Here is a 20,093-nt window from a genome sequence, read left to right on the forward strand (position 1 = left end):
CAATTTGTCCAAAGGCGGAGACCCATGACGCCAGCGGTAGTCCCAGGGAGAGCAAGGGTCAACACCGAGGGAACAGAGCCGGCACGGGGAGTATGAGCTTTTACTTTATTGAGGTCGAGTGTAGGGAATGAGAAGGGGTTACCCTAGTAGTACTTAAGCAAACCTGTCACCAGGTTTGGCCAATACGAGGTAAGGTCATCGCCTTTCAGGGCTGATGTACAGTATTCTATAATGTTGAAGATAAGCCCCCGATCCAACCTGGAAGAGAAGAAAAATAATTCACCTGCGAGGTGGTCCGGTCAGTGTCGCAGGGCCTGCACCTCCCATCTTCTTGCGATGCCGCCCTCCTGTTTGCTTCATGGCTCCCCAGCATCGCGCTCCTGCGCAGGTACTGGGAAAGGTCTCTTCCAGAAGGGAACCACACTGGAGTAGAGATACTGCCCTTTCATTTCAGTAGGCTTCCTGTTGGTAGCTTTTTATCAGTATGGGTCCAGCATGGTTAAGGGAAAAGCCCACTGTAGACTATGTATTTTCTGCAACAGATCCTGTTTAGGGAGGGCCTTCCACTCCCGAATCAGCACATTCCCTCACTCCATCCTGCAGTTTCCAAGTCTTGATCATGACGAGTGCAGCAATTCACTTAGTTTCTGGAGGTGGATTCTTGTTCTGGGTGGAATCGTGATCTGATGCATCACCCTCAGTATCTGCTCCAGCGCCGAACACTGGTCAGAGGCCTCGTGTCATTCTCCACCTCTCCTTAGACTGAAGTTGGAGAACATGGTTTGCAAACACCTTGGCACTGGTGCCCGGTTTTGTATGGATACGCTCCACGTTTTTCATCTTTGCAGTCAAACCTTTCCCCACGCAACAGTATAATCTCTAGCCCAATCCAATTGCTGCTGCAAATAAAGGGCAGTATCCCTGGTGGTCTAGTGGTTAAGATTCGGTGCTCAAAATATAAAAATAATCACCTCACCTGATTAGATAAATTCCAGGGACTGGAGTCCTCTGAGGTTGAGCCCATGACAGTCAGCAACTACTCTGCCCCCTCGAGTCTCTAGACAATCAGCACATTGCTTTAGTCTACATTTATGAAGATCTTTGTTATTTGCAACCAACTGAGTCACTGGCCCGAGCCAGTCATGAGACAATGCAGACAGGCCACAAACCAGTTTAGATTAAGTCACTGACTTGTTTGCCATGCTGTGCCCTGCAGCAACACTCCTTGATGCAAGGAAGTCTGGGCACACAGTGCCAACGTCATTGACCAATGCGCTGCAGTCTCTTGTATGGTGGCCGTCCCAGGTGAGCGGTCAGGCTCTTTTGGCCGCACACTACCTGTCAGCTTCCCTTTGACGTGTGGGCTCAGTGCAGCACCACGGTTGTGGCATGATACATGACAGCAGTGGATTAGTCAGTTCATGAGTGCCAGTAGCAGGTGCACAGACACTGACGAACACTTGATAACAGCCTGCGGCCAGAGACCACGTCCCGCCTGCAGTATCAGTATCTGCACCACCACGGCGTCAGCACTTCACCCATTTCCCACCAAAAACAGCACTAAAAGGAAAGAGGGGGAGGGGTGGTTAACAGGGCCAAGGTGGGGGTAGGGATCAGTGGGGGTGGGGGGAAAGCACGAGACAAACTATTTTGCAAAAACAGGCTTTTATTTAATAAATACTATACAGAGCAAATAAAAGTTTCCAACAATTGGTTCTTTTGGAAAATTTTTGTAAAAAAAAGAAAAAATGGAAATATCCAAATTGAGTTCCAATTTATGGGGAGGTGCGGGCGGGGGTCTGTTTGGTCCACTGATTTGGTGGGAAAGATAAGGGAGGATTAGTGTTCACTTTATTATGGAAGAAAACACGAGTACAAGGATTTACGGCCACAAAAACCTCAAAATAACATTTATTTCAAACAAAAAAGGAATATAAATCATTTAATGGCATACAGGGATGGGGCGCCGTGTGCTGCCTGCCCCCGCTGTCCTGAGGCCTGACATCAGGGGCAGGCACTGTTTTTTGTATTTTTCATTATACTTTTTTTTTCTGTTTTTTTTCTTTTTCTCCCCTTATGGGTCTAAATCAGATCAGCCACGTTCATCGGCATCTCTTCGATGGTTGTGTTATAAAATGTCTCTATGTCTTTTAATGTGCGCTTGTCTTCTTCAGTCACCATGTTTATCGCGACTCCTTTCCTACCGAAACGTCCTCCGCGGCCAATCCTGCAGGAGAAAGTGTGAAGTGAGTACGGAACGGCTGCAAGGCAGTTACTGGGGATGTGTCGGCCATGTTTAAGTTGCGAGAAGCTACAGGAGAGCAACAATCGCGGTGGAGCATGGCCCATTCATCTACCACATGTCTACATTCTGCACTCAGCATAGGGGCTGCGCAGAGAGGGAATACATGTGGTGCTGGACGTGGAGGCTGCGCAGAGGGAAATACATGTGGTGCTGGACGTGGAGGCTGCGCAGAGGGAAATACATGTGGTGCTGGACGTGGAGGCTGCGCAGAGAGGGACCACATGTGGTGCTGGACGTGGAGGCTGCGCAGAGAGGGACTACATGTGGTGCTGGACGTGGAGGCTGCGCAGAGAGGGACTACATGTGGTGCTGGACGTGGAGGCTGCACAGAAGGACTACATGTGCTGGATATGGAGGCTGCACAGAGGGAAGGCATATGGTGATGGATGTGGAGGCTGCGCAGAGAGGGAATACATGTGGTGCTGGACGTGGAGACTGCGCAGAGGGGGGACTACATGTGGTGTTGAATGTGGAGGCTGCGCAGAGGGAACACGCGGTGGTGCTGGATGTGGAGACTGCACAGAGGGAATACATGTGGTGCTGGACGTGGATGCTGCACAGAGAGGGAATACATATGGTGCTGGACGTGGAGGCTGCGCAGAGAGGGAATACATGTGGTGCTGGACGTGGAGGCTGCGCAGAGGGAATGCATATGGTGATGCTGGATGTGGAGGCTGCGCAGAGAGGGAACACGTGGTGATGCTGGACATGGATGCTGCGCAGAGGGAACACGGTGGTGCTGGATGTGGAGGCTGCACAGAGGGAACACATGGTGGTGCTTGACGTGGAGGCTGCACAGAGAGGGATCACAAGGTGGTGCGGACGTGGAAGCTGCGCAGAGGGAACACGCAGTGGTGCAGATGTGGAAGCTATGCAGAGAGGGATCACAAGGTGGTGCGGACGTGGAGGCTGTGCAGAGGGAACACGCGGTGGTGCAGATGTGGGGGCTGCGCATAGAGAGTGAACACGGTGACGTCGGACTGACCTGTGAATGTAGTTCTCTCTGTTCGTTGGCAAGTCGTAGTTAATGACCAGGGAAACCTGCTGCACGTCGATCCCTCGGGCCTGCACATAAAGCAGCATTAGTTTGAGATCTTTACCAGTGCCGCGCAGTCACCGCACAAGACTAGGAGACAAGGGCCAGCACTTACCAGGAGATCTGTAGTGATCAGGACACGGCTGGAGCCAGACCGGAACTCTCTCATGATCACGTCTCGCTCTTTTTGGTCCATGTCCCCATGCTGAGGAGGAAGAGGAGGATTAGAGTGTGACCCACATGGGCAGACCATGTCCCCACAGCATGAACCAGCCACAGTCACAACCACTGTGCTGGGATGAATATGGGGTGACTTATCTACCCCTGCCAGATGTAAGAACGCCGTCACATGACGAGCCCTTGCCCAGTGACTGGGGAGCACTACAAGCAGCAGAACAACTCACCAGCGCAGACACCGTGAAGTCCCGGGCATGCATCTTCTCCGTCAGCCAGTCCACCTTTCGGCGAGTGTTGATGAAGATGACGGCTTGTGTGATGGTTAGGGTCTCGTACAAGTCACACAGCGTGTCCAGCTTCCACTCCTGCAGAGACAAGCCGCACAGGTGAGCCCTGGGGGAAGGGGATTGGTGGGTCTTGACCCTGTACAGGGGAGCCCACGACGGGTGCGCCTTGACCCTGAACAGCTGAGCCTCTGGAGTCTTGGCCCAGCGCATTAGTGTCCCCATAGCATGAACCAGCCAACAGTCACAACAGCTGCACTGGGATGAATATGGGGGTCTATCTGCCCCCGTCAGATATAAGACCACACGTCACGTGACGCGTCCTTGCCCAGTGACGGGGGTGGCGGTGTCACATTCTGCTGAGCACTCACCTCCCGCTCCACGTTGACGTAGAACTGCCGGATGCCCTCCAGGGTCAGCTCCTCCTTCTTCACCAAGATGCGGATCGGGTCCCTCATGAACTTCTTGGTAACCTCCAGTACATCTGAGGGCATCGTAGCAGAGAGCAGCACCACCTGGGGGACAGGGCAGGCGTTACACTGGGCAGATATGGCAGCGGCCATAGCAGCATTGGATCGTCAGTCTCAGATAGGAGTGTGTGATCATATTTCCCAGGATCCTCTGTTGCAAGGACATCTGACCCACAGAACGCAGGAGCAGAGCGCTGCAGCGGAGCGACCCGGGCCTCAGATGACACGCATGGGATATCATCATGAACTGGCACACTATGGCAGCCGGTGGCACACTATAGCGGCCGATGCTGCCCGACAGCACTGCCCACCTACCGCCTCACCTGAGCATTGCTGCTCAACTTCTGGAAGATGTCGTAGATCTGATCCTTGAATCCTCGGCTCAACATCTCGTCTGCCTCGTCCAGCACAAACATCTTAATGTATTTGGGAGCTGTGGAGAAAGCACTAGAATTAGGATGTTGGCGAACTACAAGTCTCAGAAGCCCCGGTGGTGGCTGCGATGAAGGACTTGTACCCATAGCATGAACCAGCATACAGTCACGACAGCTGCGCTGGGATGAATATGGGGGTCTCTCTGCCCCCGCCAGATATAAGACCACACGTCACATGACGCATCTTTGCCCAGTGGCGGGGGGTAGCAGTATTAGAGATTACGATGGGGGACAGCGGAGGGTCTGATGGCGAGGGGGGTATTAAAGTGCCCTGTGATCAGGATTGTGCACATTAACTACAGACAGTGTCGGGTCGTTGCCATTATACTGATACCTGGTGATGAAATCAGTCTTGTGGTTGTTGTGGAATCCTTATTTTCATCGTGCTCCGGGGCGGCCTTGAGGGAGGTCTTCATGTGTTTGGCTTCTGACCAATCACTGACCCCCACCCTATTTATATATTAATCCCTTAGTGACAGGGCCAGATTTCTTTTTTTAAAGTCTGACCAGTGTCACTATGTGGTATCGACTCTGCAATTCTTTAACAAATCCAAGTTATTCTGAGATTTGTTTTTTTGTGGCACATTATAATTTATCATGGCAAGTTTAGGTTGATTTTTTTTTTTTTAATAAAATGCAAAACATAAGTAAAAATTAAGTGACAAAAATGGAAAAAAAAAAATCATCAATCTTCAAACTTTGAACGATTATCCCTTTAATCCAGAGTCATCCCACAGAAAACCATGAACATTTCCCTCATGTCGGCTTTACATCGGCGACATTCGTAAATTATTTAATTTTCTCAGCAATGTAGCAGTAATTCCTTATGTTTTTCAAGGAGATTTACAATTTTTTTTTTTTTTTTTTTTAGGGACCTATCCAGGTTTGAAGTCACTTTGGGGGTCCTATATATTGGAAAACCCCAAAAGTGACACCATTTTATAAACAGCACCCCTCGACATATTGAAAACTACCGTTAGGTTGTTTATTAACCCTTCAGGTGATTTTCAGGAATGTAAAATGGCATAACAGAAAGATGTATTTACGTCACCTAAATGTCGGTCACTTCTGAAGCGGCCGCTGTAGCCCAGAGACTAAAGCCATTATACCTTGCCGTGAATTGCCGGCAAACATCAGCACCACACAATCATGATCTCAGGGGGCCCATGGGGTTAAATAGGAAGCCCCCACACTGTGAACCATTTATATAGTCTATTGGCAGCAGCATCTAAGGGGTTAAACATATGGACGGTGCCAGCACTGATCCTAGCTGATTCAGCAAGTTGTCGGCTCTAGTGGACAGCCGACAGCTGCGGGACTGTCACCTGTATGGGGAGGCTATCCTTATATCTCAGGTCAGGAAAAAAAATATATTGGGTGTCATTAAGGGGTTAAAAAAGCCCCCTCGGCAGGCGCTGCAGCACTAACGCATCTATAATATGTATGTAATCCTTTAGATGCTACAGCGGCGCCATCTTGAAGGAGGCAATTTTTTTTCTCTAGCAGGATGGCGCCACCGTAGCAGCGACTGGATCACCACCGAAGCCGCTACTGCACAAAATTATGTTTTTTGCAATGAACTTATGGATAATAAGAACATGCACGAACGTTTCATATGCCTTTATGCTGCCGTGAAGTCACCGCCTGCAGAGGTTTTCTTCCAATAAATAAAGTATTCATTATGTAAACTAGGGGGCGGATCTGAAGGGTCAGTGACCTGTCAGAAGCCATACACATCTAATCAGAGCACCACATGAACACCCCGCCCACACACCACAAACATTACCTCAAAACTGAAAATCCAGATTCCACAACAACCACGAGACGGATTTCATCAGCAAGTGTCAGTGTAATCAGTATAACGGCACCGACCTGACACCGCCTGTAGTCACTGAGCACAATGCTGATCACAGGTCACATTAAGGTATTGAGTGTAGGACTGTGGGGGTGAGTGACAGTGTAGGGATAGTGGAGGATCCAACAGTGGGGGGCAGAGCAGTGACAGCAGGGGGCAGCAGAGGTCTGGTGGTGCATACTCACAGAGGTAACGCCTGTTCAACATGTCGAACACTCTGCCTGGTGTGCCCACAATGATGTGTGGGGCTTCGGACTGCAGCTTCTGCACTTCCGCCCGCACGTTGGTGCCACCGATGCAGGCGTGGCACGAAGCCCCCATGTAGTCGCCCAGAGCCATCACCACCTTCTGGATCTGGAGAGAAGCACAGATGTAACCTGACAGCCAGGGGGCACCACCACACCACCAGCGTCCGCAGCTGTCAGGACACCTACCTGCTGCGCCAACTCTCTGGTCGGTGCCAGCACCAGCGCTTGCGTAGCCTTCATGTCCAGTTCGACCTGCTGGAGGATTGAAATGGCAAACGTGGCCGTTTTCCCAGTCCCAGACTGAGCTTGGGCAATAACGTCATAACCTGCGAGATGAGACAGTCAGTCATGTCACCGCATGACGGGGTCCAGCAGATGTGGGGTCCGGCGCCCTCTATACTGCACTCACCCTTGATACAAGGTAGAATGGCGCGCTGCTGAATGGCAGACGGTTTCTCAAAACCATAGGCATAGATTCCTCTCAGGAGCGACTCCGAGAGGTTCATGTCATCAAAGCTGTCCACCACCTCGTTCCAGTTACTCTGCAGGGAGGTAAAAAAGGCGTTACACTGGGGCCCGGCATAGCAGGGGTTACCGGGAAGCCGGCAGGAGGGGCACCCACCTCAATGATGCCATCAGGCTCCATGCCCTCGGGGCCATTGTCTCTGGATCTGGGGAAAAGAGAGAAGAGTCAGCAACTCAGGGGGATGAACCAGAGCCCGCGCAGGACCCCCGTTACCAGTGCACATGACCCGGCCACACACACCACAGGACCCCCATAGTGACTCCCATGATGTCAGCGGTCAGGACAGCCCCTCGCCCCAATACACAGAACCCACAGCTAAAAACTGCACCCCCACAAGCCTCACAGGGACATGCCAGGATGACTAAAGACCCTGCAGGCATTATGCCAGCAGTCGGTTCAAACTCAGGAGCCTGAGCCCCCCGCTAAACAGCACCCAGGTACGAACAGAGGGGTCACCCATATCAGCCTCAAACTGAGCTGCCGGGCTCCCAGGGGAGGGGGCACAATACAGGGGGCCAGCATGCGCAGGGGAGGGGGCACAATCCAGAAGGCCAGCATGCGCAGGGGAGGGGGCACAATCCAGAAGGCCAGCATGCGCAGGGGAGGGGCACAATACAGGGGGCCAGCACAGGGAGGGGGCACAATACAGAAGGCCAGCATGCGCAGGGGAGGGGGCACAATACAGAAGGCCAGCATGCGCAGGGGAGGGGGCACAATACAGAAGGCCAGCATGCGCAGGGGAGGGGGCACAATACAGAAGGCCAGCATGCGCAGGGGAGGGGGCACAATACAGAAGGCCAGCATGCGCAGGGGAGGGGGCACAATACAGAAGGCCAGCATGCGCAGGGGAGGGGGCACAATACAGAAGGCCAGCATGCGCAGGGGAGGGGGCACAATACAGAAGGCCAGCATGCGCAGGGGAGGGGGCACAATACAGAAGGCCAGCATGCGCAGGGGAGGGGGCACAATATAGAAGGCCAGCATGCGTAGGGGAGGGGGCACAATACAGGGGGCCAGCACAGGGAGGGGGTACAATACAGAAGGCCAGCATGCGCAGGGGAGGGGGCACAATACAGAAGGCCAGCATGCGCAGGGGAGGGGGCACAATACAGAAGGCCAGCATGCGCAGGGGAGGGGGCACAATACAGAAGGCCAGCATGCGCAGGGGAGGGGGCACAATACAGAAGGCCAGCATGCGCAGGGGAGGGGGCACAATACAGAAGGCCAGCATGCGTAGGGGAGGGGGCACAATACAGGGGGCCAGCACAGGGAGGGGGTACAATACAGAAGGCCAGCATGCGCAGGGGAGGGGGCACAATACAGAGGGGGCCAGCATGGGGATATTATGAAGGGGAGTGATGAGAGATTTTTGCAGGACGCACAGTGAGGAGCAATTACTCAAAGGGTGCAGCATGGGAGATTTTTTTTAAAATTTAGGATCATTAAAGGGGTTTCCCACGAACAAACTTAATTTTGGTCAAAAGATCTTGGAATAATATCCACAATTGGATGTGAAATGAAATGTCCCTGTGCCGAGATAATCTTATAAATGTGCCCCTGCTGTGTAATGGTCGTATCTGACCGTACATCTCCTGGGCAGGGAGAAAAATAAAAAAAATAACAGGACTTAAAGGGACTGTCACCCCCTCCAGCCGTTAGAAACTAAAAGAGCCACCTTGTACAGCAGTAATGCTGCATTCTGACAAGGTGGATCTTTTAGTTATTGGTGCAGTTAAAGCCAAAATAAAGCGTTTTATAATTTCGCCAAAATACCTGTCTTTAGTCCCGGAGGCAGGTCTTAACCCCACTTCTTTGCGCCGTTTTCCAATCAAATCCGGCGCCTGCGCTGTTTAGTACTGGCTGAGGCAGGCGCAGTGAGCTCTGGACGTCTCAGGCTACTTTCACACTAGCGACGGATGCGTCGTGCTTTGGCGGACTGTCGGGAGCAAAAACGCTACATGTAACTTTTGCTCCTGACGGACCGCTTTTTCCGACCGCGCATGTGCGGCTGGAACTCCGCCCCCACCTCCCCGCACCTCACAATGGGGCAGCGGATGCGCCGGAGAAATGCATCCGCTGCCTCCGCTGTGCAGTGCGTTAAACGCCAGCGTCGGAATCTCTACCCAACGCATTGCGACGGGGAGATTCTGACGCTAGTGTGAAAGTAGCCTTAGTTTATAACGGCTGGAAGGGGCGACAGTCGCTTTAAAAGGATCATTTGTGATCATGGCTGTAAAGTAGAACAGGCTGTGAAGTGTTCTCACAAGAAGAGTCAGCGGTGATCCCAGCAGTGATGTCTGTCGACACAGGAGCTGTGGGACGATCAGACCATGTTCCTGTACGGTCAGACACGACCATTACACAGTACAGCAGGGGCTCAGTTATAACATTATCTTGGCACAGGAACTACTATTGTTTGTGAGAAAAACACCTTTAAACCCGCGATTTGACCCCTTCCCGACCTCCGCCGTACTATTACTGCAGAGGTCGGGTCCCCTGCTTTGATGGAGGACTCCGGCGCTGAGCCCACCTCAAAGCAGAGATTTGTCAGCTGGCATGGGCCTGCATTAGCGGCGGGTGAAATCGCGATCCACCCGCCGCTATTAACTAGTTAAATGCTGCTGTCAAACACGGACAACGGCATTTAACCGGCGCTTCTGGACGGAAACGAGCGCATCGCCGACCCCCGTCACATGATCGGGGGTCAGCGATGCATCAGGATAGTAACCATAGAGGTCCTTGAGACCTCTATGGTTACTGATGCCGGCCTGCTGTGAGCGCCACCCTGTGGTCGGCGCTCATAGCAAGCCTGCAATTCAGCTACATAGGAGCGATCTGATGATCGCTGCTATGTAGCAGAGGCGATCAGGTATGCCAGCTTCTAGCCTCCCATGGAGGCTGTTGAAGCATTGAAAAAGTAAAAAAAAAAAAAAAGTTTAAAAAAATATGAAAAAAATTTAAAGGTAAGTTTAAATCACCCCCCTTTCGTCCCATTCCAAATTAAGATCAAACCTACACATATTTGGTATCGCCGCGTTCAGAATTGCCCAATCTATAAAAAATCTATAAAAATTTTTTTTTTATTTTTAGCAAAGTTTGGAATTTTTTTTAACCACTTTGATAAAACGTAACCTAGACATGTCTGGTGTCTATGAACTCATAATGATCTGCATAATGTCAGCTCAGTTTTAGCATTTAGTGAACCTAGCAAAACAGCCAAACGCAAAACAAGTGTGGGATTGCACCTTTTTTGCAATTTCACCGCACTTGGAATTTTTTTCCTATTTTCTAGTACACGACATGGTAAAACCAATGATGTTCAAAAGTACAACTTGTCCCGCAAAAAACAGGCCCTCACAAGGCCATATTGATGGAAAAATAAAAAAAGTTATGGTTCTGGGAAGGAGGGGAGCGAAAAAGTGGAAAATGGCTGCGACTTGAAGGGGTTAAGGGCACCACGTTGGGAAGCGCTGCTGAAGACACCTGCTCTGCGCATGAAGTCACCACAAGTCACCCTGCCTGTGTCACCTGTGCTATGGTTAGCAGTCTGTTGGTGGCCGGCAACAACCCCCAGCATCTCCACACTATTGTTAATGACACACTTGGACTTCTAGGTTCATGTGATACAATTGTACATGGGACTGACCTGACATTACTGTACTATTGTTTGGCGCTGCATTCATGTACTCACAGTGGTTCTGGTGATGCATTCATGTACTGATTGTGGTTCTAGTGCTGTACTGTTGTCAGTGACACTGGTTCTGATCTTGTACATATTAATCAGTAATACGCTTCATGGCCATGCTAAAACTTAAACACCCCTCAAAACTTAATAGGGAACCTGTCAGCAGGCTTCTGCTGCTATGTAATCAGCTGTGATGTGGGTGGGGTCTGCTGTGATGTGGGCGGAGTCTGCTGTGATGTGGGAGGTGCTAGCTTTCTCAGCTCTGCTTCATTCTTTGAAGCAGAATGATTGGGGGGAGGTAGATTACGGGGCAGTATATACGATTGGGGGGAGGCAGATTACGGAGCAGTATATACGATTGGGGGGAGGCAGATTACGGAGCAGTATATACGATTGGGGGGAGGCAGATTACGGGGCAGTATATGCGATGGGGGAGGTAGATTACGGGGCAGTATATACGATTGGGGGAGGTAGATTACGGAGCAGTATATACGATTGGGGGAGGTAGATTACGGAGCAGTATATACGATTGGGGGAGGTAGATTACGGAGCAGTATATACGATTGGGGGAGGTAGATTACAGGGCAGTATATACGATTAGGGGATATATTACAGGGCAGAATATACGATTAGGGGGAGGTAGATTACAGGGCAGTATATATGATTAGGGGGAGGTAGATTACGGGGCACTATATACGATTAGGGGGAGGTAGATTACGGGGCAGTATATACCATTTGGGGGAGGTAGATTACGGGGCAGTATATACCATTTGGGGGAGGTAGATTACGGGGCAGTATATACGATTGGGGGGAGGTAGATTACGGGGCAGTATATACGATTGGGGGAGGTAGATTACGGGGCAGTATATACGATTGGGGGAGGTAGATTACGGAGCAGTATATACGATTGGGGGAGGTAGATTACGGAGCAGTATATACGATTGGGGGAGGTAGATTACAGGGCAGTATATACGATTAGGGGATATATTACAGGGCAGTATATACGATTAGGGGGAGGTAGATTACAGGGCAGAATATATGATTAGGGGGAGGTAGATTACGGGGCACTATATACGATTGGGGGGAGGTAGATTACGGGGCAGTATATACGATTGGGGGAGGTAGATTACGGGGCAGTATATACGATTGTGCCTCCCCTATAGTCAGCACAGGCCCCGCCGCCCCCCATACTGTGCCTCCATTATATTCAGTACAAGCCCCGCCGCCCCCCATACTGTGCCTCCACTATCACTATATTCAGTACAGGTCTCGCCGCCCTCCATACTCAGGCCCCGCCCCCCCCATACTGTGCCTCCACTATAGTCAGTACAGGCCCCGCCGCCCCCCATACTGTGCCTCCACTATATTCAGTAAGGCCCCGCCGCCCCCCATACTGTGCCTCCACTATATTCAGTAAGGCCCCGCCGCCCCCCATACTGTGCCTCCCCTATAGTCAGTACAGGCCTCGCCGCCCCCCATTATATTCAGTACAGGCCCCGCCGCCCCCCATACTCAGGCCCTGCCACCCCCCATACTGTGCCTCCACTATATTCAGTACAGGCCCCGCCGCCCCCCATACTGTGCCTCCACTATATTCAGTACAGGCCCCGCCGCCCCCCATACGGTGCCTCCACTATATTCAGTACAGGCCCCGCCGCCCCCCATACTGTGCCTCCACTATATTCAGTACAGGCCCCGCTGCCCCCCATACTCGGGCCTCCACTATATTCAGTACAGGCCCCGCCACCCCCCATACTGTGCCTCCCCCATACACTCCGTACAGGCCCCGCGGCCCCCCATACTGTGCCTCCACTATATTCAGTAAGGCCCCGCCGCCCCCCATACTGTGCCTCCACTATATTCAGTAAGGCCCCGCCGCCCCCCATACTGTGCCTCCACTATATTCAGTACAGGCCTCGCTGTCCCCCATACTGTGCCTCCACTATAGTCAGTACAGGCCCCGCCGCCCCCCATACTGTGCCTCCCCTATAGTCAGTACAGGCCTCGCTGTCCCCCATACTGTGCCTCCACTATAGTCAGTACAGGCCCCGCCACCCCCCATACTGTGCCTCCCCCCATACACTCCGTACAGGCCCCGCCGCCCCCCATACTGTGCCTCCCCTATAGTCAGTACAGGCCTCGCTGTCCCCCATACTGTGCCTCCACTATAGTCAGTACAGGCCCCGCCACCCCCCATACTGTGCCTCCCCCCATACACTCCGTACAGGCCCCGCCGCCCCCCATACTGTGCCTCCACTATATTCAGTACAGGCCTCGCTGTCCCCCATACTGTGCCTCCACTATAGTCAGTACAGGCCCCGCCACCCCCCATACTGTGCCTCCCCCCATACACTCCGTACAGGCCCCGCCGCCCCCCATACTGTGCCTCCCCTATAGTCAGTACAGGCCTCGCTGTCCCCCATACTGTGCCTCCACTATAGTCAGTACAGGCCCCGCCACCCCCCATACTGTGCCTCCCCCCATACACTCCGTACAGGCCCCGCCGCCCCCCATACTGTGCCTCCCCTATAGTCAGTACAGGCCTCGCTGTCCCCCATACTGTGCCTCCACTATAGTCAGTACAGGCCCCGCCCCCCCCCATACTGTGCCTCCCCCCATACACTCCGTACAGGCCCCGCCGCCCCCCATACTGTGCCTCCACTATATTCAGTAAGGCCCCGCCGCCCCCCATACTGTGCCTCCCCTATAGTCAGTACAGGCCTCGCCGCCCCCCATACTGTGCCTCCACTATATTCAGTACAGGCCCCGCCGCCCCCCATACTCAGGCCCTGCCACCCCCCATACTGTGCCTCCACTATATTCAGTACAGGCCCCGCCGCCCCCCATACTCAGGCCCTGCCACCCCACATACTGTGCCTTCACTATATTCAGTACAGGCCCCGCCGCCCCCCATACTCGGGCCTCCACTATAGTCAGTACAGGCCCCGCCGCCCCCCATACTGTGCCTCCCCCCATACACTCTGTACAGGCCCCGCCAGCCCCCATACTGTGCCTCCACTATATTCAGTAAGCCCCCGCCGTCCCCCATACTGTGCCTCCCCTATAGTCAGTACAGGCCTCGCCGCCCCCCATACTGTACCTCCATTATATTCAGTACAGGCCCCGCCGCCCCCCATACTGTGCCTCCACTATATTCAGTACAGGCCCCGCCGCCCCCCATACTCAGGCCCTGCCACCCCCCATACTGTGCCTCCACTATATTCAGTACAGGCCCCGCCGCCCCCCATACTCGGGCCTCCACTATAGTCAGTACAGGCCCCGCCGCCCCCCATACTGTGCCTCCCCCCATACACTCTGTACAGGCCCTGCCACCCCCCATACTGTGCCTCCACTATATTCAGTAAGCCCCCGCCGCCCCCCATACTGTGCCTCCCCCCATACACTCTGTACAGGCCCCGCCAGCCCCCATACTGTGCCTCCACTATATTCAGTAAGCCCCCGCCGCCCCCCATACTGTGCCTCCCCTATAGTCAGTACAGGCCTCGCTGTCCCCCATACTGTGCCTCCACTATAGTCAGTACAGGCCCCGCCACCCCCCATACTGTGCCTCCCCCCATACACTCCGTACAGGCCCCGCCGCCCCCCATACTGTGCCTCCACTATATTCAGTACAGGCCTCGCTGTCCCCCATACTGTGCCTCCACTATAGTCAGTACAGGCCCCGCCACCCCCCATACTGTGCCTCCCCCCATACACTCCGTACAGGCCCCGCCGCCCCCCATACTGTGCCTCCCCTATAGTCAGTACAGGCCTCGCTGTCCCCCATACTGTGCCTCCACTATAGTCAGTACAGGCCCCGCCACCCCCCATACTGTGCCTCCCCCCATACACTCCGTACAGGCCCCGCCGCCCCCCATACTGTGCCTCCACTATATTCAGTAAGGCCCCGCCGCCCCCCATACTGTGCCTCCCCTATAGTCAGTACAGGCCTCGCCGCCCCCCATACTGTGCCTCCACTATATTCAGTACAGGCCCCGCCGCCCCCCATACTCAGGCCCTGCCACCCCCCATACTGTGCCTCCACTATATTCAGTACAGGCCCCGCCGCCCCCCATACTCAGGCCCTGCCACCCCACATACTGTGCCTTCACTATATTCAGTACAGGCCCCGCCGCCCCCCATACTCGGGCCTCCACTATAGTCAGTACAGGCCCCGCCGCCCCCCATACACTCTGTACAGGCCCCGCCAGCCCCCATACTGTGCCTCCACTATATTCAGTAAGCCCCCGCCGTCCCCCATACTGTGCCTCCCCTATAGTCAGTACAGGCCTCGCCGCCCCCCATACTGTACCTCCATTATATTCAGTACAGGCCCCGCCGCCCCCCATACTGTGCCTCCACTATATTCAGTACAGGCCCCGCCGCCCCCCATACTCAGGCCCTGCCACCCCCCATACTGTGCCTCCACTATATTCAGTACAGGCCCCGCCGCCCCCCATACTCGGGCCTCCACTATAGTCAGTACAGGCCCCGCCGCCCCCCATACTGTGCCTCCCCCCATACACTCTGTACAGGCCCTGCCACCCCCCATACTGTGCCTCCACTATATTCAGTAAGGCCCCGCCGCCCCCCATACTGTGCCTCCACTATATTCAGTAAGGCCCCGCCGCCCCCCATACTGTGCCTCCACTATATTCAGTAAGGCCCCGCCGCCCCCCATACTGTGCCTCCCCTATAGTCAGTACAGGCCTCGCCGCCCCCCATACTGTGCCTCCATTATATTCAGTACAGGCCCCGCCGCCCCCCATACTCAGGCCCTGCCACCCCCCATACTGTGCCTCCACTATATTCAGTACAGGCCCCGCCACCCCCCATACTGTGCCTCCACTATATTCAGTACAGGCCCCGCCTCCCCCCATACTGTGCCTCCCCCCATACACTCCGTACAGGCCCCGCCGCCCCCCATACTGTGCCTCCATTATATTCAGTACAGGCCCCGCCGCCCCCCATACTCAGGCCCTGCCACCCCCCATACTGTGCCTCCACTATATTCAGTACAGGCCCCGCCGCCCCCCATACTGTGCCTCCACTATATTCAGTACAGGCCCCGCCGCCCCCCATACTGTGCCTCCACTATATTCCGTACAGGCCCCGCCGCCCCCCATACTGTGCCTCCACTATATTCAGTACAGGCCCCGCCGCCCCCCCATACTGTGCCTCCACTATATTCAGTACAGGCCCCGCCGCCCCCCCATACTGTGCCTCCACTATATTCAGTACAGGCCCCGCCGCCCCCCATACTGTGCCTCCACTATATTCAGTACAGGCCCCGCCGCCCCCCATACTGTGCCTCCACTATATTCAGTACAGGCCCCGCCACCCCCCATACTGTGCCTCCACTATATTCAGTACAGGCCCCGCCGCCCCCCATACTGTGCCTCCACTATATTCAGTACAGGCCCCGCCGCCCCCCATACTGTGCCTCCACTATATTCAGTACAGGCCCCGCCGCCCCCCATACTGTGCCTCCACTATATTCAGTACAGGCCCCGCCGCCCCCCATACTGTGCCTCCACTATATTCAGTACAGGCCCCGCCGCCCCCCATACTGTGCCTCCACTATATTCAGTAAGGCCCCGCCGCCCCCCATACTGTGCCTCCCCTATAGTCAGTACAGGCCTCGCCGCCCCCCATACTGTGCCTCCACTATATTCAGTACAGGCCCCGCCGCCCCCCATACTCAGGCCCTGCCACCCCCCATACTGTGCCTCCACTATATTCAGTACAGGCCCCGCCGCCCCCCATACTCAGGCCCTGCCACCCCACATACTGTGCCTTCACTATATTCAGTACAGGCCCCGCCGCCCCCCATACTCGGGCCTCCACTATAGTCAGTACAGGCCCCGCCGCCCCCCATACTGTGCCTCCCCCCATACACTCTGTACAGGCCCCGCCAGCCCCCATACTGTGCCTCCACTATATTCAGTAAGCCCCCGCCGTCCCCCATACTGTGCCTCCCCTATAGTCAGTACAGGCCCCGCCGCCCCCCATACTGTGCCTCCACTATATTCAGTACAGGCCCCGCCGCCCCCCATACTCAGGCCCTGCCACCCCCCATACTGTGCCTCCACTATATTCAGTACAGGCCCCGCCGCCCCCCATACTCGGGCCTCCACTATAGTCAGTACAGGCCCCGCCGCCCCCCATACTGTGCCTCCCCCCATACACTCTGTACAGGCCCTGCCACCCCCCATACTGTGCCTCCACTATATTCAGTAAGGCCCCGCCGCCCCCCATACTGTGCCTCCACTATATTCAGTAAGGCCCCGCCGCCCCCCATACTGTGCCTCCACTATATTCAGTAAGGCCCCGCCGCCCCCCATACTGTGCCTCCCCTATAGTCAGTACAGGCCTCGCCGCCCCCCATACTGTGCCTCCATTATATTCAGTACAGGCCCCGCCGCCCCCCATACTGTGCCTCCACTATATTCAGTACAGGCCCCGACGCCCCCCATACTGTGCCTCTACTATATTCAGTACAGGTCCCGCCGCCCCCCCCCTGTACTCGGACCCCGCCGCCCCCCATACTGTGCCTCCCCCCATACACTCCGTACAGGCCCCGCCGCCCCCCATACTGTGCCTCCATTATATTCAGTACAGGCCCCGCCGCCCCCCATACTCGGGCCCCGCCGCCCCATAGTCAGGTACACACGATGCGGCACCGCGCAGTGAGGTCACACGGCCGCACACCGGTCACTTCCGCCGCAGACCCCCATACTGTGCCCCCCCTATAGTCAGTACAGGCCCCGCCGCCCCCCATACTGTGCCTCTACTATAGTCAGTACAGGCCCCGCCGCCCCCCATACTGTGCCTCCACTATATTCAGTACAGGCCCCGCCGCCCCCCATACTGTAAAGCGCTGCGGAATATGTTAGCGCTATATAAAAATAAAGATTATACTGTGCCTCTACTATATTCAGTACAGGTCCCGCCGCCCCCCCCCCCATACTCGGGCCCTGCCGCCCCCCATACTGTGCCCCCCCTATAGTCAGTACAGGCCCCGCCGCCCCCCATACTGTGCCTCCACTATATTCAGTACAGGTCCCGCCGCCCCCCCCTGTACTCGGGCCAGGCCGCCCCCCCCTGTACTCGGGCCCCGCCGCCCCCCCCCTGTACTCGGGCCCCGCCGCCCCCCATACTCGGGCCCTGCCGCCCCCCATACTGTGCCCCCCCTATAGTCAGTACAGGCCCCGCCGCCCCCCATACTGTGCCTCCACTATATTCAGTACAGGTCCCGCCGCCCCCCATACTCGGGCCCCGCCGCCCCCCATACTGTGCCTCCACTATAGTCACTACAGGCCCCGCCGCCCCCCATACTGTGCCTCCACTATAGTCAGTACAGGCCCCGCCGCCCCCCATACTGTGCCTCCACTATATTCAGTACAGGCCCCGCCGCCCCCCATACTGTGCCTCCACTATAGTCAGTACAGGCACCGCCGCCCCCCATACTGTGCCCCCCCTATAGTCAGTACAGACCCCGCCGCCCCCCATACTGTGCCTCCACTATATTCAGTACAGGTCCCGCCGCCCCCCATACTGTGCCTCCCCTATAGTCAGTACAGGCCCCGCCGCCCCCCATACTCGGACCCCGCCGCCCCCCATACTGTGCCTCCACTATATTCAGTACAGGCCCCGCCGCCCCCCATACTGTGCCTCCACTATAGTCAGTACAGGCCCCGCCGCCCCCCATACTGTGCCTCCACTATATTCAGTACAGGTCCCGCCGCCCCCCATACTGTGCCTCCCCTATAGTCAGTACAGGCCCCGCCGCCCCCCATACTCGGACCCCGCCGCCCCCCATACTGTGCCTCCACTATATTCAGTACAGGTCCCGCCGCCCCCCATACTCGGACCCCGCCGCCCCCCATACTGTGCCTCCACTATATTCAGTACAGGCCCCGCCGCCCCCCATACTGTGCCCCCCCTATAGTCAGTACAGGCCCCGCCGCCCCCCATACTGTGCCTCCACTATAGTCAGTACAGGCCCCGCCGCCCCCCATACTGTGCCTCCACTATATTCAGTACAGGTCCCGCCGCCCCCCCCTGTACTCGGGCCCCGCCGCCCCCCATACTCAGGTACACACGATGCGGCACCGCGCAGTGAGGTCACACGGCCGCACACCGGTCACTTCCGCCGCAGACCCCCGGTCCCGCTCCCCCTCCCTCGCTGCCTCCTCCCCGGGGCCACGTGCAGCACCGGAAGTGGCCGCCATCTTAGAGGGAAGCTCTTCGCCCTCGGAGCGGCCGCCATCTTGTCGTCTCCCCTCCCCCCGCCTTCTCCTGCGGACGCGGCCACGTGCAGACGGGCGGAGGCCGCCGTGACTCCGGGCAGGACCGCGCTCTCTGGCGGCGGCTCGTCCGTGTGCGGCTCCGGGGGGTGAGGAGAGGACGGCGGCCGGTACCCGAGGTCCCAGCGCAGCACGGCGGCCGCTCACATGCGGGGGAGATGCCAGGGAAGCCGCAGTGCGGCCCGCGGGGGGTGAGGCCTAGGCCGGGAGGGTGAGGCCGGGGCCGAGCGCTCCACTCACCGGTTATCGTAGCTCGCAGACATTCTTCAGTACGGAAGCTTCCCAGAGCCGGCGAACGCCTTTTATATACTGCTCCCCTGTCCCCGCCTCTCCGCGCTACTATTGGCTTGGACTTTCCTGAGGCGGGGCCAACCGGCTTCACCGTGATTGGTGGCTTAAAGTGTGTACCGCCCAAAGACGAGCCGGCTCGAAGGACTATTGGTCACCGGGATGGATACGCTCCGCCCTCCCTCGTGACGCATTCTTATGCATTCTATCGTTTCATCGCTCCACCCCATTTTGCTCAGGTCGGAAATTATTGGGGGAAGTCGGCAGATGACCGGCTCTTACGACACCCGCCTAGGAGCTCGGTCGTTCATTGGACCATTCCACTGTCGCTCAATACTGCGCCTCGTCTGATTGGTTTACATTCCTCTCACAACTGTGATTTCGGCGTCTGATTGGCTACGGCGGCTCCGAGCTCTCCCGCCCATGTGTTCGTCCAGGAAGCCGCAATACCGAGAAGTGTTTGTGCGCCACCGGGA

The 20,093-nt window shown here is 55.9% G+C and overlaps 1 protein-coding gene and 1 non-coding gene across 2 annotated transcripts; both read right to left on the bottom strand.

The window, feature by feature from the left end:
* Positions 1-1,648: 1,648 nt before the first annotated feature.
* On the bottom strand, positions 1,649-19,674 carry EIF4A1 (eukaryotic translation initiation factor 4A1). Its single transcript, XM_069767576.1, has 11 exons — positions 19,570-19,674; positions 7,432-7,480; positions 7,219-7,351; positions 6,996-7,135; positions 6,747-6,915; positions 4,596-4,705; positions 4,174-4,317; positions 3,746-3,883; positions 3,457-3,546; positions 3,291-3,370; positions 1,649-2,227 (listed from the first exon to the last, which is right to left on the bottom strand). Exons 1-11 carry the CDS (start codon positions 19,590-19,592, stop codon positions 2,083-2,085), a joined length of 1,221 nt encoding a protein of 406 aa, XP_069623677.1. The 5' UTR covers positions 19,593-19,674; the 3' UTR covers positions 1,649-2,082.
* Positions 4,383-4,521, bottom strand: LOC138677762 (small nucleolar RNA SNORD10). The gene has a single exon (XR_011321156.1). It is a non-coding gene; the product is annotated as a small nucleolar RNA SNORD10 (small nucleolar RNA).
* Positions 19,675-20,093: the final 419 nt, after the last annotated feature.

The sequence above is a fragment of the Ranitomeya imitator genome, chromosome 4, assembly GCF_032444005.1.
Source record: "Ranitomeya imitator isolate aRanImi1 chromosome 4, aRanImi1.pri, whole genome shotgun sequence".
Lineage (NCBI taxonomy): Eukaryota > Metazoa > Chordata > Amphibia > Anura > Dendrobatidae > Ranitomeya > Ranitomeya imitator.

Bases quoted from the DNA above. Each gene is read 5' to 3' on its own strand.
- EIF4A1 (XM_069767576.1), bottom strand. From the start codon at position 19,592: ATGTCTGCGAGCTACGATAACCG. The intron at 7,481-19,569 runs GTGAGTGGAGCG...TCTTTTCCCCAG, and splicing joins TCTGCGAGCTACGATAACCG to ATCCAGAGACAATGGCCCCG. The intron at 3,884-4,173 runs GTGAGTGCTCAG...TTGTCTCTGCAG, and splicing joins ACGTCAACGTGGAGCGGGAG to GAGTGGAAGCTGGACACGCT.